Genomic DNA, 19191 nt, shown 5'->3' on the forward strand with positions numbered 1-19191 from the left:
GGATTGCTAGAGGGTGTCCCAGACTGCAAGAGGGCGCAGGCCGGGCTGAGGGGACCCCCCCCCACACACTCCCTGTGCACGAATTTCGTGCACCAGACCTCTAGTAGTAATCATAAAACAAGAGATATGTCTTTGCTGATAGCTAGGAACTCACTGTAAACCACTTCAATTAAGTAACTTATTAGGTTGAGAACTGAAATGTCTATAAAAGACATAATCCGATTTATGACTCACGCATAGACAAATGCTGTTTTTAGTGCTCAAAGAAATTGTTCTTTCACAATCTCAAAATGGGACAAATGAAATAATATGTATTTTAAATTCTGAGTAAGAACAAGAGAGCAGGGAAACACAATGCTAATTAATGAAGGAAACGTTTGTAATGTAAGAAAAGTTATACCTTAGAATTAGGTTCTGGTACACACAGTAACTATGAAGTTCAGTAAAGAATTACATATAGGTATCAAACTGAGCATTTTGCTCTAAGTAATGAAATAGAAAAATTTGAGGACCAGGACAGTTTGTAACAGAAACTTTAAGATCTATCACTAATCCTGCAGATGTCTAGAATTCTTTTTTAATTTGTGAAATAATGTGCAACACATTTCCAGTTTGTAAGCATTTTTGTAAAACTGATGGTGTTTCTCTTAAACCAAATTACATTTTCCTTTTTCACTTTTTCCCCCTCAGGAAACTTACTGGACATTCTTTCCACATGGGCTATAGCATGGCAATTTTGAACGGCATTGTAGCTGCTCTTACTATTGCATGGTGCCTCATGTAAACCTGCACTGAAACAGTATTCTTGGCAAAGCTTAGTCATGATTGCTTTGTAGTACCAGGGAAGAAGATCATTGCCTACTCAGAAGACCAAGAAACCTGCTGTTCGTTATGTGATTCCGATGTCTGCCATATCATCATTATGGAGGACCTTCTTAAGCATCATTCTTCAACCTAGGCACTGGGTTATCTGAATATTAAGTTTCAAGTAGTTTCTTAAAATTGTAAGATGTTTACCTTATCTCTTTTGTGTGTGTTATTTTTCTAAGCTGTAGAAAGCATTTTAATGGAAATCAAACTGGAAAACTTGAATACAGCATATACCTTCCCATGTGTATACTACATTTTTCCTAAGGAATGCTGATAATACTGTTTGAGATAGATATATCTTTATTCATTATGTCAGGAAAGCAAACAATGCCCACTACTTTGACATTTTATAGAAGCTACTTTTAAATCTAAATATTTAGGTTTTTTATATTCATATAATCAATAGAAGGTGCATTTATATATTTTAATGGTGCATAGTTTCTTGTGTGTTTTTATTTACATATTTCCTACCACATTAAATTTGTATGTTTTAAAAATTGTTACATCTAGACAAATATAAATGTTATTCTTTAGCTGGCGCAAACCTAATACCTACCATTTTTAAAAATGGCTTCTTTTTTTTTAAAATTGATATTAGAGAGAGTGGAAGGGAGAGGGAGAGATAGAAGCATCAATGAGACAGAAACATCAAAATTGAAGAGCTTACTTCCTGCATGCCCCCTAATGCAGATTGAGCCAGCAAACCTGGGCATGTGCCCTGACCAGGAATCAAACCTGTCACCTCTTGGTGCATGGGTCTGTACTCAACCACTGAGCCACACCAGGCATAAAGTATTTTGTCTTTAAGCAAAAAAAAAAAAAGGATATTGACCTTAGTTTAAAATTAAGTAAACTTATTTTTAACAAAAAAAGTCTGAAAAAAGGTAACTTATATAAGCCATTAAATAGTGAGAAATTTGAAGCTATTCACTTTGTTTCCACAATTTCAAATATTTATCCTGGTGTATATATGGTTACTTGAACAGAACTGATTTATTTTGTTTTTAATAAATATTAACCCTGCTAGCAAGCACTAACAACTAGCAGAACTTTAAATGATACATTTTATATCATTGTACCCAATAAAAACTTTAAAAAAATAATAAATATTAACCTAGCATTTTTATATTAGAAATTCTTGAACTAGTTGGTTTTTTATCTCAAAAAAATTTAGTCACCAAAATAGAAAAGGTATTTTGATACAGTGTATATGTAAGTATAATTTTCTATATATAGTTTTATAATTTTCCTATTTAAATGTTCTATAATTGTTTTTGTTTGTATAGTAATTAAGTCTTAATTGTTCCCACTTCCTTTCTAAATATCTGTTTAGAAAGTCATTTCCATTTTTAAAAGATGAACTATTTAAAATGCTGTTTTCCCTACCCATAGAAAAACATATTTAGGAAAGCATTGTAGAGTAAGTAAAACTGGTTATTCAGGCTAAATGTGAAATGAATATGTGTGGTCTTGTTTCTGTTATCTGCTGAGTGTTGTTACTGAATAAATGATTTAATGATGTTTCTAAAAGTCTTAACTTTTTACTACTCAAAAATCTTTAGTTGAAAAAGACAAATGATGCTCTAATCTAAATGATCTAAAGTGTTTAGATTAATTTGGGTGTATTTGTATATGTACATATAGACATACATATATGCATAAGTATATACAAATCCATGGCTTAAGGATTCGATTCCTTCCAGAGTGGATGTTGCAGTGGATCTATTCTCACTCCCTGTCTTTCTCTCCCTGCCCTTCCCAACCTTGGTTCTAAAAGGCTCTTCTATTGCAAAGGAATGTGCAAGTAACAAAATTAGTTTTTCTTCTCTCCACCTCTTCTGATCACTCACCCACCCCCAACTTGGGTAGCTTCTTCCAGATTCTTTGTCTTATGACTAAGAAAAATATTACAGTACACCTTCTCTATGTAGATACCTATAAGATCTAGATACATAGAGATAATATTTTTTCTGGAACCCTATTTCTTCTGGATTAGCACTCTTCTTTCTTGAGAAATTATTCTCCTCTCTCTAGTTTAACTAGGGTCCAGATATAAGCCATCCTATTTCCACAGCTGATTGGAAGGTAAGTAACTAACCAAAGGAGATAGGTACCTAGCCAAAACTGGGCTAATCCTAGTTTCTCATCTCTCCTGGCCATAGTGATTGCAACAGGAATAGAAATGTGACTCAAATCAGGCCAGTCTTTTCCCAGGATTTTTCAACTTGAATTTAAGGTCTGATGAAGCTGGGAAGGTGATGTTGGCAGCCAGGGTTCAGCCACCTGCAGTGGGAAGGAATAAGGCTAACATGTATGCTGCTAATGACTGTCCTGTACTCCCTGAAGCCCAGTGGTGACCCTGCCATTCTTTAAATTGGTAACATGAATCATTAAATTCCTCCTTTGGCCTCTGCTCTTAATACTGGGTTTTGTCATTTTCAATAAAAGGAGTCAAGTGATTTTATCTGGCAGCGGAATCCATCTATTATGATACTCAGATCATCTTATCTCTTTTTGTGTAGCTTACAACATTCCATTCAGTGACTTGTGAAGGATGCATTGGATATAAGTGTACCTGTGGCCACAAAAGGGTTTTTGGGTAAAACTAGCTATTAATCTACTTGCTGTTTCATCAGGAATTGATTATATTCCCAAGTTCAATTCTGCTTTAAGTGTTACCAGAATATTACTTATCAAGATAAGGTAGTGTGTTCCCTGCCTCGCCCTTATCCGTGGTTTTTTCCTTCTGCAGTTTCTGCAGTTTCAGTTGCCCTCAATCAACCGCAGTCCCAAAATGTTAATGGAAAATTCCAGAAATAAACATTCATAAAAGATTCATAAGTTTAAAATTACATGCCATTCTGAGTAGCATGATGAAATCTCATGCCATTTTACCTGGTCATGAATCATCCTTTTGTATGTTATTCACCCCTTAATCATTTAGTGGCCATCTCAGTTACCAGATCAACTGTCACAGTCTCTGTTCATGTAATCTTTATTTTAACTCAATAATGGCCCCTAAGTGCAGTATTATTGATGCTGGCAATTTGGATGTGCCAAGGAGAAACTATAAAGTGCTTTAAGTAAAAAGGTGAAAGATCTTGATAACAGAAAAAAATCTTACGCTGAGGTTGCTAAAGTTATGGCCACAGTATGTGATAAGTGCTTGGTTAAGATGGAAAGGCATTAAATTTGTGGGTGGAAGACATGAACAGAAAATGTGTTATAATTAAGAGCAACTTGCTCCAGAAAACAAGTTTATTCAGACTTCTGCGAGGGATCCCCTGAAACAAGTGACCACATTCACATAGCTCTGATTACAGTGTATTGTTGTAATTATACTATTCCATTAATTATTAATCTTTTACTGCGCCTAATTTATAAATTAAAGTTGGTCAAGGTTTGTGTAAAAATACATAATATATCTAGGGTTTGGTGCTATCTTGACTTCATGCATCCAGTGGGAGTCTTGGAATGAATTCCCTAAGGATAAGGGGAGACTACTATATAATGAGTCTTTAGATCAATGAGTTTTAAATACAGTGCTATTACTTAATAATGCTTCTCAGTTTCCTTATCTGTAAAATGGGAAGACTACCCCTTCCTAACCTTTTTTATTGACACCAATCATTTTCCAAGCTCCTAACAATTCTGCCAACTGCTAATTCACTCCCATGAATATGCATAACCCTTATTTTATACCATATTGTCACAATTGGGAGGCCAAGGATGCAGCTAAACATGTACAATGCCAAGGATAGCTCCCCAACAGAAAGAATAACAGCCAAAATGCTAATAGTGCCAAGGCTGAGAAGCCCTGATCTAGGACTGGATGAGTCAGATAGCATCCTGTTCAGAATGGACAGCTGGGGTCACAAGGTTACCTGAAGCCCAGGTGTTCATTCTCTAAAAGGTCAAGTAGAAAGCTGTTTCTCAAAAGGAAAGAATTATTAGCTTAAGAGGACTTGTCTCTGTGCCAGTCCCCTATGGGCCTGTCTGGCAAGGGCCTGTTTGCATACTCAAGGGAGAAATGTGTCCACAAAGTTCATATACAAAAATGCTGTTGAATTGAAAGCTGAGGCCACATTTGACCATTTCAAGTCCATTAGAGCACTGGGTACACAGGCCAAATCGGTGTTAAAGTACTGACTGGAGTGATTGATAATCCACTGAGGGGAAATCACTGCTATACAGTGGGAGCCAGGAGTTTGGACAAAAACCCCAAAGCCCTGTGTTGCTTCCTTGTTAGACTCATTTTCAGTTAGTCGAATATTATAACCTACACAGGTGGGGGGGTGGGGGTGGGGGGGCTCAAATCCCTCAGGAATAAGATTTTGGTTACCTCACCAGATTTAAAAACCTGTACCTGTTAAGAAAGTCAAGGGGACATGAAATAGATATAGGACAAAAGTCAAATACTAGCTCGTGTCTCATGACTAGTTTCAAAAACTGAGCTATAGCCTCTACCCATATTTCTTTTCTATGGCATCTGTGTATTTTAACTAATTCCTTTCTTTTTTCCTGTTTCTGTCAGGAAAACTGTTAATTCTGACTTATTTCTTTTACTAATTTGTAGAAAATAGCATATGCTATCTAGCCTTATTTCATAATGACCCATCTTCCTAAAGAGTCTTTTAGACACTTTTTTAAATGTATCCAATACCTAGGATTTTTGACATTAGCTAACTACAATGTAGTATTTAGATTGCAGGATATTGTGATGGGATTCCTGTATAACTTGGGAGGAATCAACATTTCCCTGAGATCCTGGACATGGAACTGAATATAGTTACCTGTCAGACTGCTGATTGTCTTCCTATGTGAGGAAGGGTCTGCATTCTCAACTGAACGAGAAATGGTTGTGCTACGTTAAATGGGATGATTTTTGAAGTGTAATCATGGGAAATAGTGGGTAGGTGTATGCAGGACAAGCAAAGGAGCGGACTCTAGTAGGTATGTTACCAGTTGTCGTCTTAATATATTTTTATTGATTTCAGAGAGGAAGGGAGAGAGAGAAAGAAACATCATTGATGAGAGAGAATCATTAATCAGCTGCCTCCTGCACTCCCCACATTGGGGATTGAGCCCACAACCCAGGAATGTACCCCGACCAGGAATCGAACTGTGACCTCCTGGTTCATAGGTCAACACTCAACCACTAAGCCACGCCGGCCAGGGGGTGTGTTACCAGTTTTTGACTGCTCAACCCCAAAGTCTGTTCTTACTTTGGGAGACTTGTTATGTGTTTGTGGGAAGCAAGGTTCTACATAGCGATAGGGCTAAGAGGTTAGATATTTCCTTTCTGCCAAACTATTTGTTAGTATGTAACCTTGGTGGGTGCTACAAATTGTACATTTCAGCCCAAGTTTTGAGTTGTGAAGAAATGGCAGTCACTGACAGAAAGCTTAGAATTCATTCATAGTTGTGCCATTCTGTGGCCATGGCAGTGGTTTCTAGTTCTGTTCTGCAGTGATTGATACAATACTAACTAGACTGTTTTGAAGCAAACCTTAGCTATAATCTCTGCTACAAAACTTTCTTGTCATTTTATGATCCTGGTTTTCTGGCCTTTCCTTCAATCCTGTGAGCTACTCCCTAGCCCAGTGATGGCGAACCTTTTGAGCTCGGCGTGTCAGCATTTTGAAAACCGTAACTTAACTCTGGTGTCGTGTCACATATAGAAATTTTTTGCTATTTGCAACCATAGTAAAACAAAGATTTATATTTTTGATATTTATTTTATATATTTAAATGCCATTTAACAAAGAAAAATCAGCCAAAAAAATGAGTTCGCGTGTCACCTCTGACACGCGTGTCATAGGTTCGCCATCACTGCGGCCTAGCCTTATAATAAAAATATTTTCTTTTTAGCTAGCTAAAGTTAAATTTTGATGTTTAAAACCAAGAACCAAGAAGTCATCGTTTATCAACATTCCACCTCTACCTGTCCACAAACTTCTTGAAAAAAGTTTATTCCACTGTTATTTCTGACTTATTTCTCTTACTAATTTGTAGAAAATAGCATATGCTATCTAGCCTTATTTCATAATGACCCATCTTCCTAAAGAGTCTTTTAGACACTTTTTAAAATGTATCCAATACCTAGGCTGAAGCTTATACTACACAGCAAGTGCTCAATATCTGTGTATAGAGTTACAAAGTGGTATAAGAAAAAAATGAAAAAATAACTTTGGAAGAAATGACTTTAGATCTTGTGTATCTTATAAGTACATAAATAGGCAATAAGTAACACTACAAACACATAAGCAAGTGTTTTCTGCGCTAGTACAAATATCTTTCATACAATACTAGATTTTTCTTTCAAAAATAAAAAAGGTAATAGGAATTGGTCATAAGTATAATTTAAAAAATACAATGTATCCCTGGATTTCCTTTACATCTGACCATTTGCAGTGCTACCAGACAGCAGATATGTGGTATAATTAAAGGGCAATCAGACTGTAATTTATTCAGATTTTCATAAATTAATACATTGGAACCAGCCTCCACAAGAAAGTAATATTAAATATTGAGGCACTGGAATACAGACCTAAATTATACAAAAATACAGGTCACTTCTTTGAATAAAGAAGTATCTAGGAAAAACCAGTGCTTAGAATATTTTTACTTATAACCTTAAAAAATTGTGCACAAGAAAATGTCCAAATTTACAGATGACACTAAGCTCTCCTGGATATTGGAATTTGGAAAACTCCACAAGAATATCCCAGAACATATATAAGTAAGCAGAAAAATGACAAATGTTTGACAGTGGATAACTGGTAACATTATGGGGGGTGGGGGGCGGGCAAATGTATATGTAAGGAACCAGCAGGAAAAGTATTAAAAACAAATTGAAGTACATTCTTTGAACTAAAGTTCTGGCCTCTGCTACTCAAGAAAGCATCAGGAATGTTTCAAATCCATGCTGAAAATATAGACCTAGAGCTTGCAAGTAGTAGTTTTAGAAGAAATTCCTCAGTCCATTGCAGATTTATGGAGTTTCTACCTATAGATAGTGTGGGCTAAAAATCTAGATAGCTTGATAAAGGTTTATAAAACCATAAATAATGAATGCTGCAGTTTGCAAAGGTAGAATGTTTCAGAGATATAATTAATCTTGTGCAGGGGGGAGTTCTGGCAAGGAACCATGTGTATGTGCTACTGCTAGCAGCCTGTTCTTTCCCATGAAACTTGGTAACTGTTTCCTTGCCACCTCCTCCAGCACTGGACTCCCTGTTCCTCCCTCTTTTCCCAGAAATCAACATTGTTTTACAATTGCTTACAGGGAACTAATGGGCTGAATTACTTTCCTTCTCTTTAGAGGCAATTACAAGATCAGCCCTCAGTGGCTTTGGATTACCTACAGAATGGAGCTTGGATATTCAGTTAAATGTAATATGTAGGGAAAATATTGATTCCTAAGAGCAGTTCAAAATTAAAACCAAAATCCTGATCCCAAAAAACTTTTGTAAATGCTGGCTTAGCTACTGAAAGTTTAGCTCCACTGTGTTTTAAACTACCATTTTAAATTCTGTCAGTATAACTTATATGTCAAAAAAATAAGACTTTATATATCTGTATTTTAGCTAGATACTGAGAAAGTAATTACTACTTCTAGGCAATTTAGAATTCCTAGTGCTGTACAAATCTGCTTAAGGTAAAAGTCAGCATGCTGAATCTAAAAGAGTAATGAGAGTATAATTTTCCATTTTGCATTAAATACAACTAATGCTTGGACTGTTGGATGTTACAAGTTCCTATTGATGTAAAATATAGAGTACTTGACATTTTTTCTATATCAGTTTTTACATAAAATTGTACTTTCAAATTGAGCAAATTTTAATTGTATTAAGATTTGGAGAAACAAAATGAGAAAGTTGTAAGTATCATGTAGGTAACCAATAAGAAACATTTTATAAAATTGATAGAATAAAGTGTTATACATTAAAGAATCTCAAAAGTGAATCTCAAAAGTTTTCTTTAAAAAGTTTTCTTAAAAATGTTTTCTTTCTTGATAGAATACTTTTAGGGGGCTAAAGAGGTGACATGACTGAATCTCAGATCTATAAATCAAAAAACACTTCTAGTGCCCAACCATATTTAAGATCTTAACTTTGAAAACATAGCATAATCTAGATTTTTTCTCTCTACTATTACAAGATACCAGTAATTTATAAAAAATATTAAAATATATCAAGACTTTTGGTGCAGGTACAAGAAATACATTGGGCTACTTTATTATATGAATGCTGTGAAATCTCAGAAACAAAGGCTGAAATACAAAGCCCTTCCTATCCGCCCTGATTAGTGTTTTTGTATGTATGCACCAGTTTGACAAGATAAATTCACTCTAATGATGTGATTTGTGGTGAATGCCTGTTTTTTCCTTCTTGAGTGGGAAGGGCTAGAATCTGAGTAGTTGAGGTCAGTCATCTAGGCACTGCATGCATACATAAGTGAACCCTAGTAAAAACCCTGGACACCAAGGCTCAAGTAAGCTTCCCTGGTTGGCAACATATCACATGTATGGTTACATGTGTTGTTGAGAGAATTAAGCATGTCCCCATGTGACTCCACTGTGGGGACATCTGAAAGCTCATGCCTGGTTTCTCCTGGACTTCACCCCTTGTGCCTTTTCCCTTTATGGATTGCAGTCTGTATTCTTTCACTATAATAAACTGAACATGAGTCACCAAGCCTGACAGTGGTCTTGTACACAAATTAACTGAAAAATTGTCAAAAGATACAGTTCCTCTCCTCTTCCTGGGACCTATGTAACTGTTAAACCACCCTTCCCCAAATGACAAGCTCTGCTTGATCCATACACACCTGTCTACAGATCCTTAATGAGGATGCTAGCACTGAAAAGTGATTTAATCCACCCTTCTCATGCTATAGATGAAATTAAGGATGAGAAGAAAGTCTATTCCATGACCATTATGCCTCTCTGGGTGTCAGCTCAGATTGAGGTTAGATTAATTCTTTTTACATTCTCACCAGGAACCTAGGCAAGACTAAATCTCTGGCTATGTAATTGGCTAAGGACAGTTTAACATGTGCTGTTCTGTGGTAGCTCTGTGCTTCTCTCTCAGGACTCCTGGAGCCATGGTAGTGACCCTTAGCCAGCATGGGAATGGAATACGCTAACTAGTGATTTATAGTGCAAAGTACTCTTTATAGTCTAAAAGTTCCCTGGGACTATCCTGTATTAGCTTCTCTACATTGGTCACAAAAAATGTATACACTGAGAAAAAAATAATAAAGTAAAATGAATACACTGATTTTTTTGTTTCTATTTTCCGTTGTGTTGTGTGTGTGCGTGTGTGTGTGTGTGTGTGTGTGTGTGTGTGTGTGTGTGTGTTGTTTTCTTCTTTTTTCTTTTCTACACTGATTGTTGTATTTGGTCACATAGCTCGGTTTTTGCTCTTGATCGGTGTAAAAGACTTCAGTAAGTAGTATATTAGCGTCCCCGGGCTGCTGTAATAGATTACCACAAATGTGATGGTTTACAACAGCAGGAATCTACCTCTCACAGTTGTGGAGGCCAGAAGTCCAGAAAGTCCTGGCAGGGCCACACTGCCTCCGAAGGCTCCTGGGGAGAACCCTTCCTTTCCCCCTCCAGCTTCTGGTAGTTTCTTGTATTCCTTGGCTTGTAGATGCATCACTTCAATCTCTTCCTCCTCTCTGTCTGTTAAAAGGGCATTTTCAGTGGATAGACTGCAGGGGTGGGCAAACTTTTTGACTCGAGAGCCACAATGGGTTCTTAAACTGGACCGGAGGGCCGGAACAAAAGCATGGATGGAGTGTTTGTGTGAACTAATATAAATTCAAAGTAAACATCATTACATAAAAGGGTACGGTCTTTTTTTTTTTTAGTTTTATTCATTTCAAACGGGCCGGATCCGGCCCGCAGGCCGTAGTTTGCCCACGGCTGGGATAGAGGGTCCACCCTAATCCAGTATGAGCTCATCTCAATCTTTACCTTAATTACATCTGCCAAGACTATACTTCCAAGTTAGGTTATATTCTGAGGTTCTGGGTGGACATGAATTTGGGGGGGTTGGGGGGGGGGGATGCTATAACCCACTGTAGTTGGCTTCCCTGAGACTGAGATATCTCACACACATTCTGAATGTGAGTATGTCTGTGACAGAGAGGACCCGAAACTGTGCCTGATATTTTGGTTGTTCCTAATGTTTTCCTTTTCTTTCTTGCTCCTGCTGCTGTGTTTGTTCTGCCTGTTATATTTTGTGAGTATTCCTCATTAGAGAGTCCCTTGAGTGCTTTCAATGTTCTTACCCAGTATAAATTATCGTACTTTTGTTTTTATTACTTTTAGTGTTTTATTTTCCAATGAAATCACCTGTGTTTTGACTCTTTCCTATTTTGGTAGAAAAAGCATTAAAGCAGTTGATTGAAGATTGTGAAACCTATAATCCTGGTCAGCCACATTGGACCTTGTGAAATGCAGCAAATCATTTGAACCTCAGGTTTCTGAGCTAAGAAGAATACTAGTATATATAAGCCTAGATGACTTTTGAGGTCTCATCCTGTGTCAGATTGGGTCCTCTGAGAAGCAGATGACCAGGAGGAATTAGGGCAAGAAATTTATTGGGGGAAATGTGTGTGAAAGATTAAAGGGTGAAGGAGCAGGAGTAAGTGGAGAGAGTGACACTGAGCCCTGTGAAAAAGGGGAAAGGAAGGAGGATTAGGTCAGAAAAACCTCAGACTGTAGCACAGCTCTGACAAAGTCCTGGGGACTCCCGGAACAAAGACTGCCCATTAGAATAGTCCTGCGTGGGCAGCGATGGCCTGGCTTTTGTACCTCACGGTGTCACTTGCCAGGAGCAGCACAGGAAGACGGTAGTCTCAGCATAGCCACTGCTGTGGATCTCAACGTTAACTGGTGCAAATAAACTAACTAGAACTCTTACAGCAGGTTCTATTTTGAAGGAAGATCTGAATGCCGTAACTCTAGGACTGCCAAAATGCCAACATCTAAAATTCTGAGGTTATGACCAATATGGACTGCATGTTTTTGTCCCCAAAATTTATATGCCCTAATTCCCAACATATTGGTATTAGAAAGTAGGGTCTTTGGGAGGTAATTAGGCTTAAATAAGGTCTTGAGGGTGTGCCCCCATATTGGATTATAGTCACTTAAATCCCACAGGCCAGGTTTAAGCTGTATTGTGAGTGTCCCTGTTTGTTTCAACCTGCTTCTCACATGTGATGCAGATTTAGTTTTCTTCTCCTTCATGCTCCCTTTGTCCTCTCTGAAACTCCATCCACCCCTCCCTTTTCTTTACCAGCGATATGGCAGGCACCCCCTCAGCTCTTCTTCACAGGAGCACTTCTCCACCTTGGCTGTACACTGGAGTCATCTGGGGACCTTCAGAAATGCTCAGTGCTTGGGGCATGCCCCAGGTCAAGGAAATCAGAATCTCTTGGGGGTGAAACCAGACATAGATGGGTTTTAAGTCTCTTCCAGGGACCCAGTGGTTAGCAGCCCTGTTGCAGAGCTCATAGCCCAGGGGAATGAAGAAACACAAGCTAAATCAATAAAACACCCCAGTGGCAGTATTTCAGAGAGAGGAAAGGAGAGGGAGAGAGGGATAGAAAAAGCGATGAGAATCATTGATTGGCTGCCTCTTGCACGCCCCACACTGGGGATGGAGCCCGAAACCCAGGCATGTGCCTTAATCGGGAATCAAACCGTGACCTCCTGGTTCATAGGTCGATGCTCAACCACTGAGCCATGCCAGCCAGGCAGCATTTCCTTTTTTTAAGAGACACATAACTTTTTCTTATTTGCTTTTTGTATTAGATATAAGGGATATTAATCTTATTCAATAAGGGCAATATAAATTTATATAAACTGTCCCCTACCATTTGTCACTTCATAGTCTGCCATGCAATTCTTGTTTTCTTAACCCATTAAATTATTCCTATGGTTTTGTGTTTGAGGGGAAGTTATGTGTCAATAATAATGAAAAAAACAACAACATGTTACATCCCTTTGAGGCAGTTGATTTCTGTAATGTTTTTGTGAGGTTGGGGGTCATGGGGAGGAGCTAAGTCAGAGTTGCTATTCAGCATCACTGGACAGTTGTAGATGAGACCTGTTTGTTCAGTTTTATACTGTCCTGCACAAAATCACTGCTGTGCGAAAAGACACATATTCATTGCTCTTCATTTAGTAAAAAGGTATTTATTGTGGGCCTACTATGTCATGGGAATTGTGCTTTGGATCAGTGATATAAAGAGGAATGAAAGAGGTTGGATCTATCAACGTGGAAAAGGTTAATTTATAGGATATCCTTACAATGGATAACAGTCTAACTTTCAGAGATGAAGTCAGACAATACTCAAGAAGTTATTAATGATAATGCTGTTAGGTGTTGGTAGTTTAGTTATTTAAATATATTTTATTTTAAAATGGGGTGTGTGATAAGCATATTAAAAATTGTTAAAGAATTCATACAAAATGGGTTATCAGTGGGAGACTGTGTTGAAGCAAGCAGGAATCTCTCATACTTTTATATTACTTATAATTCTTTTAAAGTACAGTAGACTTTTCAGTCACTGTAGGCATGAGGTTTTATGGTATTTTTGAAATTAAAAAGATATCTATAAAGGAAGTCTTTTTCTTCAAGGAATTGAGAAATATTTTCAAACTGTTTTAAAAGGACTTTGCCAATAAATTCAAGTGTTTTCTTGCCTTCCCAGTAATAAAAAAAGCTGAAACAATATAATGTAATAGCCCATGTCCTCTCCTGGTAACCCAGCTTTGTTTGAAATAGTTGCTCTGCATTTTAAAAAATGGTTACCTTCTTTATACACAAGCATATGAAGCGACCTTGTAGCAATCAAAGAACGAATATTTCTCTTAGATCACCTGCTGAAAACTGATTCCAAAGACTGCAAACATCTCTTTAAAAGACACTATCAGGATTCCAGTGAGAAACAGAGCCAGTGGAAGATAAAAATAGAACCAGTAGGAGATGGATGGATAGATAGAGAGATATAGACAGATAGATAGATGTAGAGATACCTTGCATATATATATGGAGAGAGAGAGGGAGGGGGAGAGGGATCCAGAGAGCGATATGGATATTTATTGTAAGTAATTGACTTATACTACTGTGGAGGCTGACCAGGCAGGTTCAAATCTATAGGGCAGGCTCTCAGGAAGGGCAGGCTGTAAACTCTTGGGCAGGAGCTGATACTGTAGTCCATAAATGGAATTTATTTTTTCTCAGGGAAGCCTCTGATTACTCTTAAGGCCTTTTGACTGATCGGATCAGGGCCACCCAGATTATCGTATGCTCTTCTTTACTTAAAGTCAACTAATTGTAGATATTAACCACATCTACAAAATACCTCTACAGCAATACCTAGATTAGTGTTTGATTAAATAACTGGGTATAATATAGCCTGGATAAGGTGGCACATTAAACTGACATCATGTCCACCCTTTGTCAATTTGCAACCAACACACATTTCCTTAAGTGATTCTTAATCTCCAAAGTACATGTTTGGTCCATGTTTCAGTCAACCAAAGAAACTATCAGAGCTCTTTCTAACTCCCCAAACTAAATCATTGAGTCCAGAATCTCTGCTTAAGGGGCCCATATGAATAAATTTCGTGTGACCTAACTTTACATTCCCTCTACCATTTTCCCACACATTTGATCCTACTTCCCAGATTTCTCTCTTTATAAACTGGATGATTCATGCACTCCTATTGCTGTGTAGAGAAGCTACTCTTGCCGTAGCCAATTTGGCTCAGTGGGTAGAGCATCGGCCTGCGGACTGAAGGGTCCCAGGTTCGATTCTGGTCGGGGGCATGTGCCTTGAGAAGCTACTCTTGGGTTATATTTATTTTTCTTTTTTGGGGTGGGGTGGGGTGGGTTACATTTATATCCTACCCTTTAGGGCTTGTTGGGACATAAGTCTAGTTTTAGGTCTAGAAGCAAAGGGAGTGGCAGTGGTAGGTCCTGAGGAGAATGAGCAGTGCCTTACAAAGAGAGGCCATTCGACGTTTTTCAGGCAAAGCAGGGTGAACTTCCACAGACAGGAGGGGAAGGACTGCTTATACTGGCAGAATTTATGGGTTCTATTTTTCTAGCTTCATTGGAATCTTCCAAAATGTCCTGATTCTAGTGATTAGGCTCCCATTCCTTCCCAATCAATGCCTTCACTTAAAGAGAAGACACCCAGTAAGGTTGGGGGATTCTATTTGCATTGTAATCCAGCCACTTGAGGGGTAAAATTCTGGATTTGGTTTTCAGACATTTTAGCTTTGCAGCTATAGGAGGTAAAGGTTTCTTTGATGAAACAGAGACTCTTGGGTCATTTATGCAGAACTTGAGCTGGGAATTTGAAGGCCTGAGCTCATTCTTTCCTTTACTTTTCTCTGCCTGGTGTTCCTCCATCCAGAAACCCTCTTCTTTCCTGTCTCTGGGAAATAAGCTTTCAGTCTCCAGCCCAGTTTGGGAGGTGTGTAATCTGGTTGTGTGATTGGAGAGGATTCTTAAATGGATTCCTTTTTTTTCTTTCCAGTTACATTTACATTTAGTACTGTTTTGTGCCAGTTTCAGGTGTACAGCTTAGTGGTCAGACAGCCATACACCCTACAAAGTGCTCCCCCTGCTATCCCAAGCACCCGCCTGGCACCATATAGAGTCACCACAATATCACTGACTGTATTCCCCATGCTGTACTTACATCCCTGTGTCTATTTTGTAACTACTCATTTGTACATTTAAAAAAAATAATCTTTTGGTTTTTAGTTTTACTTTTATCCTACCTTCAGAGGTTTCTGATGACCGCAATTCTAGGCTTTTGCTAGTTCTATGATATAAATCTTGTTGCCTCTCAGCTTTCTCCTGTTTCCCTAAAACTCAACTTTCTCTAGCATGCTAAGCTAATTACCACTTGCCCATCTGCTTCCCAATATCCATAATTTTGTTGTTGCATCTCTCTTTTTGTTCTCGTCTGGGTAAATACATAAAAAAACAACAACAAGAAAGCAAACAAAGAAAAACATCTCTTTACTATCATTTTAATGAGATTTTGGGAGATAACAAAGTAAATACATTTTTTTAATCCATCATCTTTACCTTGAACCCATTGATACAATTTCGAAGGATGAGCTATCTTACATTCCTCAGATAATCTCTGCTTGATCATGATTTTGCAGGATTTCTTAAATAATATTTAACTTGGTATATTTGCACCTCAGTTCACAACTAAGGCTCTCCTAAAAAAAATATCTTATTGTCCATGAATATTTTGCTTGTGGTGGCATTATAATCTCATAAAATGAGTTGAGAAACACCTGTTTTTATTCGAGTTTGTTTACAGTAGGAGTTATTCTTTCTTTGAAGGGCTGGTAAGAATTGATTGTCAAACCTTCCAGGTGTAGTGCCTATGATATCTATAATAATAAAAGCGTAATATGCTAATTAGACCGGATGGCCGAACAGCAGAACGACTGTCTGGACTATCTTCCAGATGAAGCTGGGGTGCGAGGGCTGAGCCCCTTGTACGAATTTCATGCATAGGGCCTCTAGTATTTTTTAAATCCTCACCAATTAAAAAAAAAAAGATTTTTAGAAAGAGAGGAAGGGAGAGAGGGAAACATCCATATGAGAAACATCAATTGGTTGCCTTTTATACCAACAGGTAATTGAGCCCACAACCTTTTAAGTGCACGGGATGATGCTCCAACTGAGTCACCCAGCGAGGGCCTGTTTCCTATTATTTGGGTTCAATGTATCACTTTTGCCCAAAACTCTTGGTTGATATGAACTTTGATGTTTGTGGATTCAATAATGACTCAAGGTTATTGGTCTCTTATACTTTATGGTTACATTACTTTACAGTAATAAACCGTAAGTAAAACCATAGGTATTGAGATCAATCTTAACTGACTCCAGAGTATATTTTAAGAACTTATATTGAAATTTTATTTATTTAATGGTGCTTGTATTACACAAAATAGCCCTAAAAATAATTAAATTACCAGATTTTAAAAATTAATTACATAGAATTTAACACTTCATTCTTTCTAGATGATTTCATACATGTGAGTTTTGTCTGCCCAGCTAAATTATAAGCAGATTAATTCTAAGGACCATGTTTTCTGCATCTTTGTATCCTTTGTAATGCTAAGAACTGTGCTGGATAGTCAGACATAATGTGTAAATACTTTTGACTGATTTTAGCATATCTCCTTAAGATCTACATCTTTCCTAATGAATGAATGTGGGAAAATTCAGTTTATCAAGGATTCTGGTTAGTTAAGTTCTGATAATTGATTAAACTTCTTTTAAAATTGTGTATTAAACATATAATAATGGATTCAATTTCTTTTGAAATTGTTGCCCAGCTTTACATTAGATCCTCTTTTTATCATTTTATCTTAATGACTAGCTTAGGCTATAAAAGTAATGACCCAATCATTTACTTAATCCCTCTCAATAATTGATGCAGTTCTTTGAATTCAGTGGTTCTGCTGGTGTGATTGATATTGACAGTAAATGCAGCTGAAATAAGTATATTCATCATTCAGGAGCCTTATTTTTCTGCTGCATTGTTGTAACCCCTATAATAAAATGGTTTGTGGGGAACCCTCTCAGTGGCCAGAGATACCCAAACAGGTATGGTCTGAATACTCTGCTCATTTCAACCAGACTATTTTCTTTCTTTAACTTACTGAGTTTCCCCATTAAGTGTTGTTTAAACGGAAGTTTTTTAGGCTAAACCAAATTTTGAAAACCACTGTCCACTGCATAAATCTGACCCAAGTCTTCTGAAGTCTCAATTGCATCATCATTCATTCATTCACCCATATATTTATTAATGTATTTAACAAATGTTTATTGAGAAAATGCATGTGCTAGGTATTAACTTAAACTCTGAAGATAAGCCTCTCTTCTCAAGCTAGCTTTTCTGGATGCAACAATTTCCACCTAGTGAGAGAAAAATAAAGAGACAATTTGCAAGGTTTCTTTTTTATACTCTTATTCCAGCTTATCCAATTTTCTCTTCCATTGTTTTCAAAATAATTAAATAAGTGAGAATAATTATGTTTGTACAAATTTGCAGTAATAATAAATGGCAAATAATGTTTAACATTCAGACTGTGGCTAAGAGATCAGAAAATGTCACTCTGAAATTGAGTTGACCTATAATTCTATCTTATCCAATTCTCTTGAGTCTAGCACCGTGGTCGGCAAACTGCGGCTCGCGAGCCCCATGCGGCTCTTTTGCCCTTTGAGTGTGGCCCCGAAGTTTCAATCGCACTGTATGTGTGCGCCAGCACATGGTATTTTGTGGAAGAGCCACACTCAAGGGGCCACAGTTTGCCGACCACTGGTCTAGCAGATACTAGGGCTTGTCATGTGGGGTCCAGAAGTTGCCAGCTAGTGAGTGCGACAGGACTTTCTCCCTCTGGGTCCACTGAGAGCTCTGAGACCAGCATTGCACACTTCATGTTAAGATCCTAGAGAGAGCTGGCCTTAGGGATCCTTGACCTTCAGGGGGAAAGCTAACTGATCATGATCCAGGAAATGGGGGAACTGAATTGTGGGATCAATTCTTGAGGTGGGAGAGTGGAGAAAAGGGAGCAGAGTGGAGGACTGACATCCTTCTTGTTGGTTATACTGCCAGCACACAGGACCTTTCACCTCTTGTGAGAATCCTCACTTAAGATATTAGCCACACCAAAGTCCCCAAAGTCCCAATGAGCAGATGAAGAAAAGTTGCAGCATATCTAAGCAGGCCTAATAGTAGATAAACAAAGGGAACAATCAGAACAGGACTCTAATGAAATGGAGATGTTGGATGAGAAAGAAAACAACTTAAACAAAAAAACAGAACACTTAAGGTTTCATTTAAAGCATAGACTTCCTAGGAAAACACACACACACACACACACACACACACACACACACACACACATAACTTCCAAATTAAAAAAAAATGAGGTTTGTAGGACAGGGTGGCTATTTTTATAATTAGGAAAGAATGATACATCTATATTTTCATTTGAAAAAATACATTGAGCATCTACTATGTGCCTGGCACTCTGCTAAGTGCCGGAGATAAGAGGCAAAAAGAAAATCATGGCTTTGTCTTCCTAAAGCCAAAGACTTGAGAATGATAAAGGGAAGGCCATTTTGAAAAAAATGACATGGTATGATTAAAATTTAAAATAGAATAAAGCTCATTAAAAAAAAAGTGAAATGAATGCGATTGTTCATTTCTTTGAAGTTACCTGACAGATGGTCTGTAAAATATGCCACTTAT

The 19191-nt window shown here is 37.6% G+C and overlaps 1 protein-coding gene across 2 annotated transcripts in view; it reads left to right on the forward strand.

Annotated features, from left to right (window-relative positions):
- The window catches only part of ARL6IP6 (ADP-ribosylation factor-like 6 interacting protein 6), a 54480-nt gene that overhangs the window by 31277 nt on the left and 4012 nt on the right, over positions 1-19191 (forward strand). Inside the window, exon 4 of one of the 2 annotated variants that reach the window (XR_001360747.1) lies at positions 691-1004. Coding sequence is in view for 1 of the 2 variants with exons in the window: in XM_005859317.2 (XP_005859379.1) it covers positions 691-784 (94 nt within the window). In the remaining variant the exon portion in view is untranslated. Of the gene's footprint in view, positions 1-690; positions 1453-19191 lie in introns of those variants that run through there. The other variant, XM_005859317.2, reaches the window with a different exon arrangement.

Source organism: Myotis brandtii, unplaced genomic scaffold (assembly GCF_000412655.1).
Source record: "Myotis brandtii unplaced genomic scaffold, ASM41265v1 scaffold125, whole genome shotgun sequence".
NCBI lineage: Eukaryota > Metazoa > Chordata > Mammalia > Chiroptera > Vespertilionidae > Myotis > Myotis brandtii.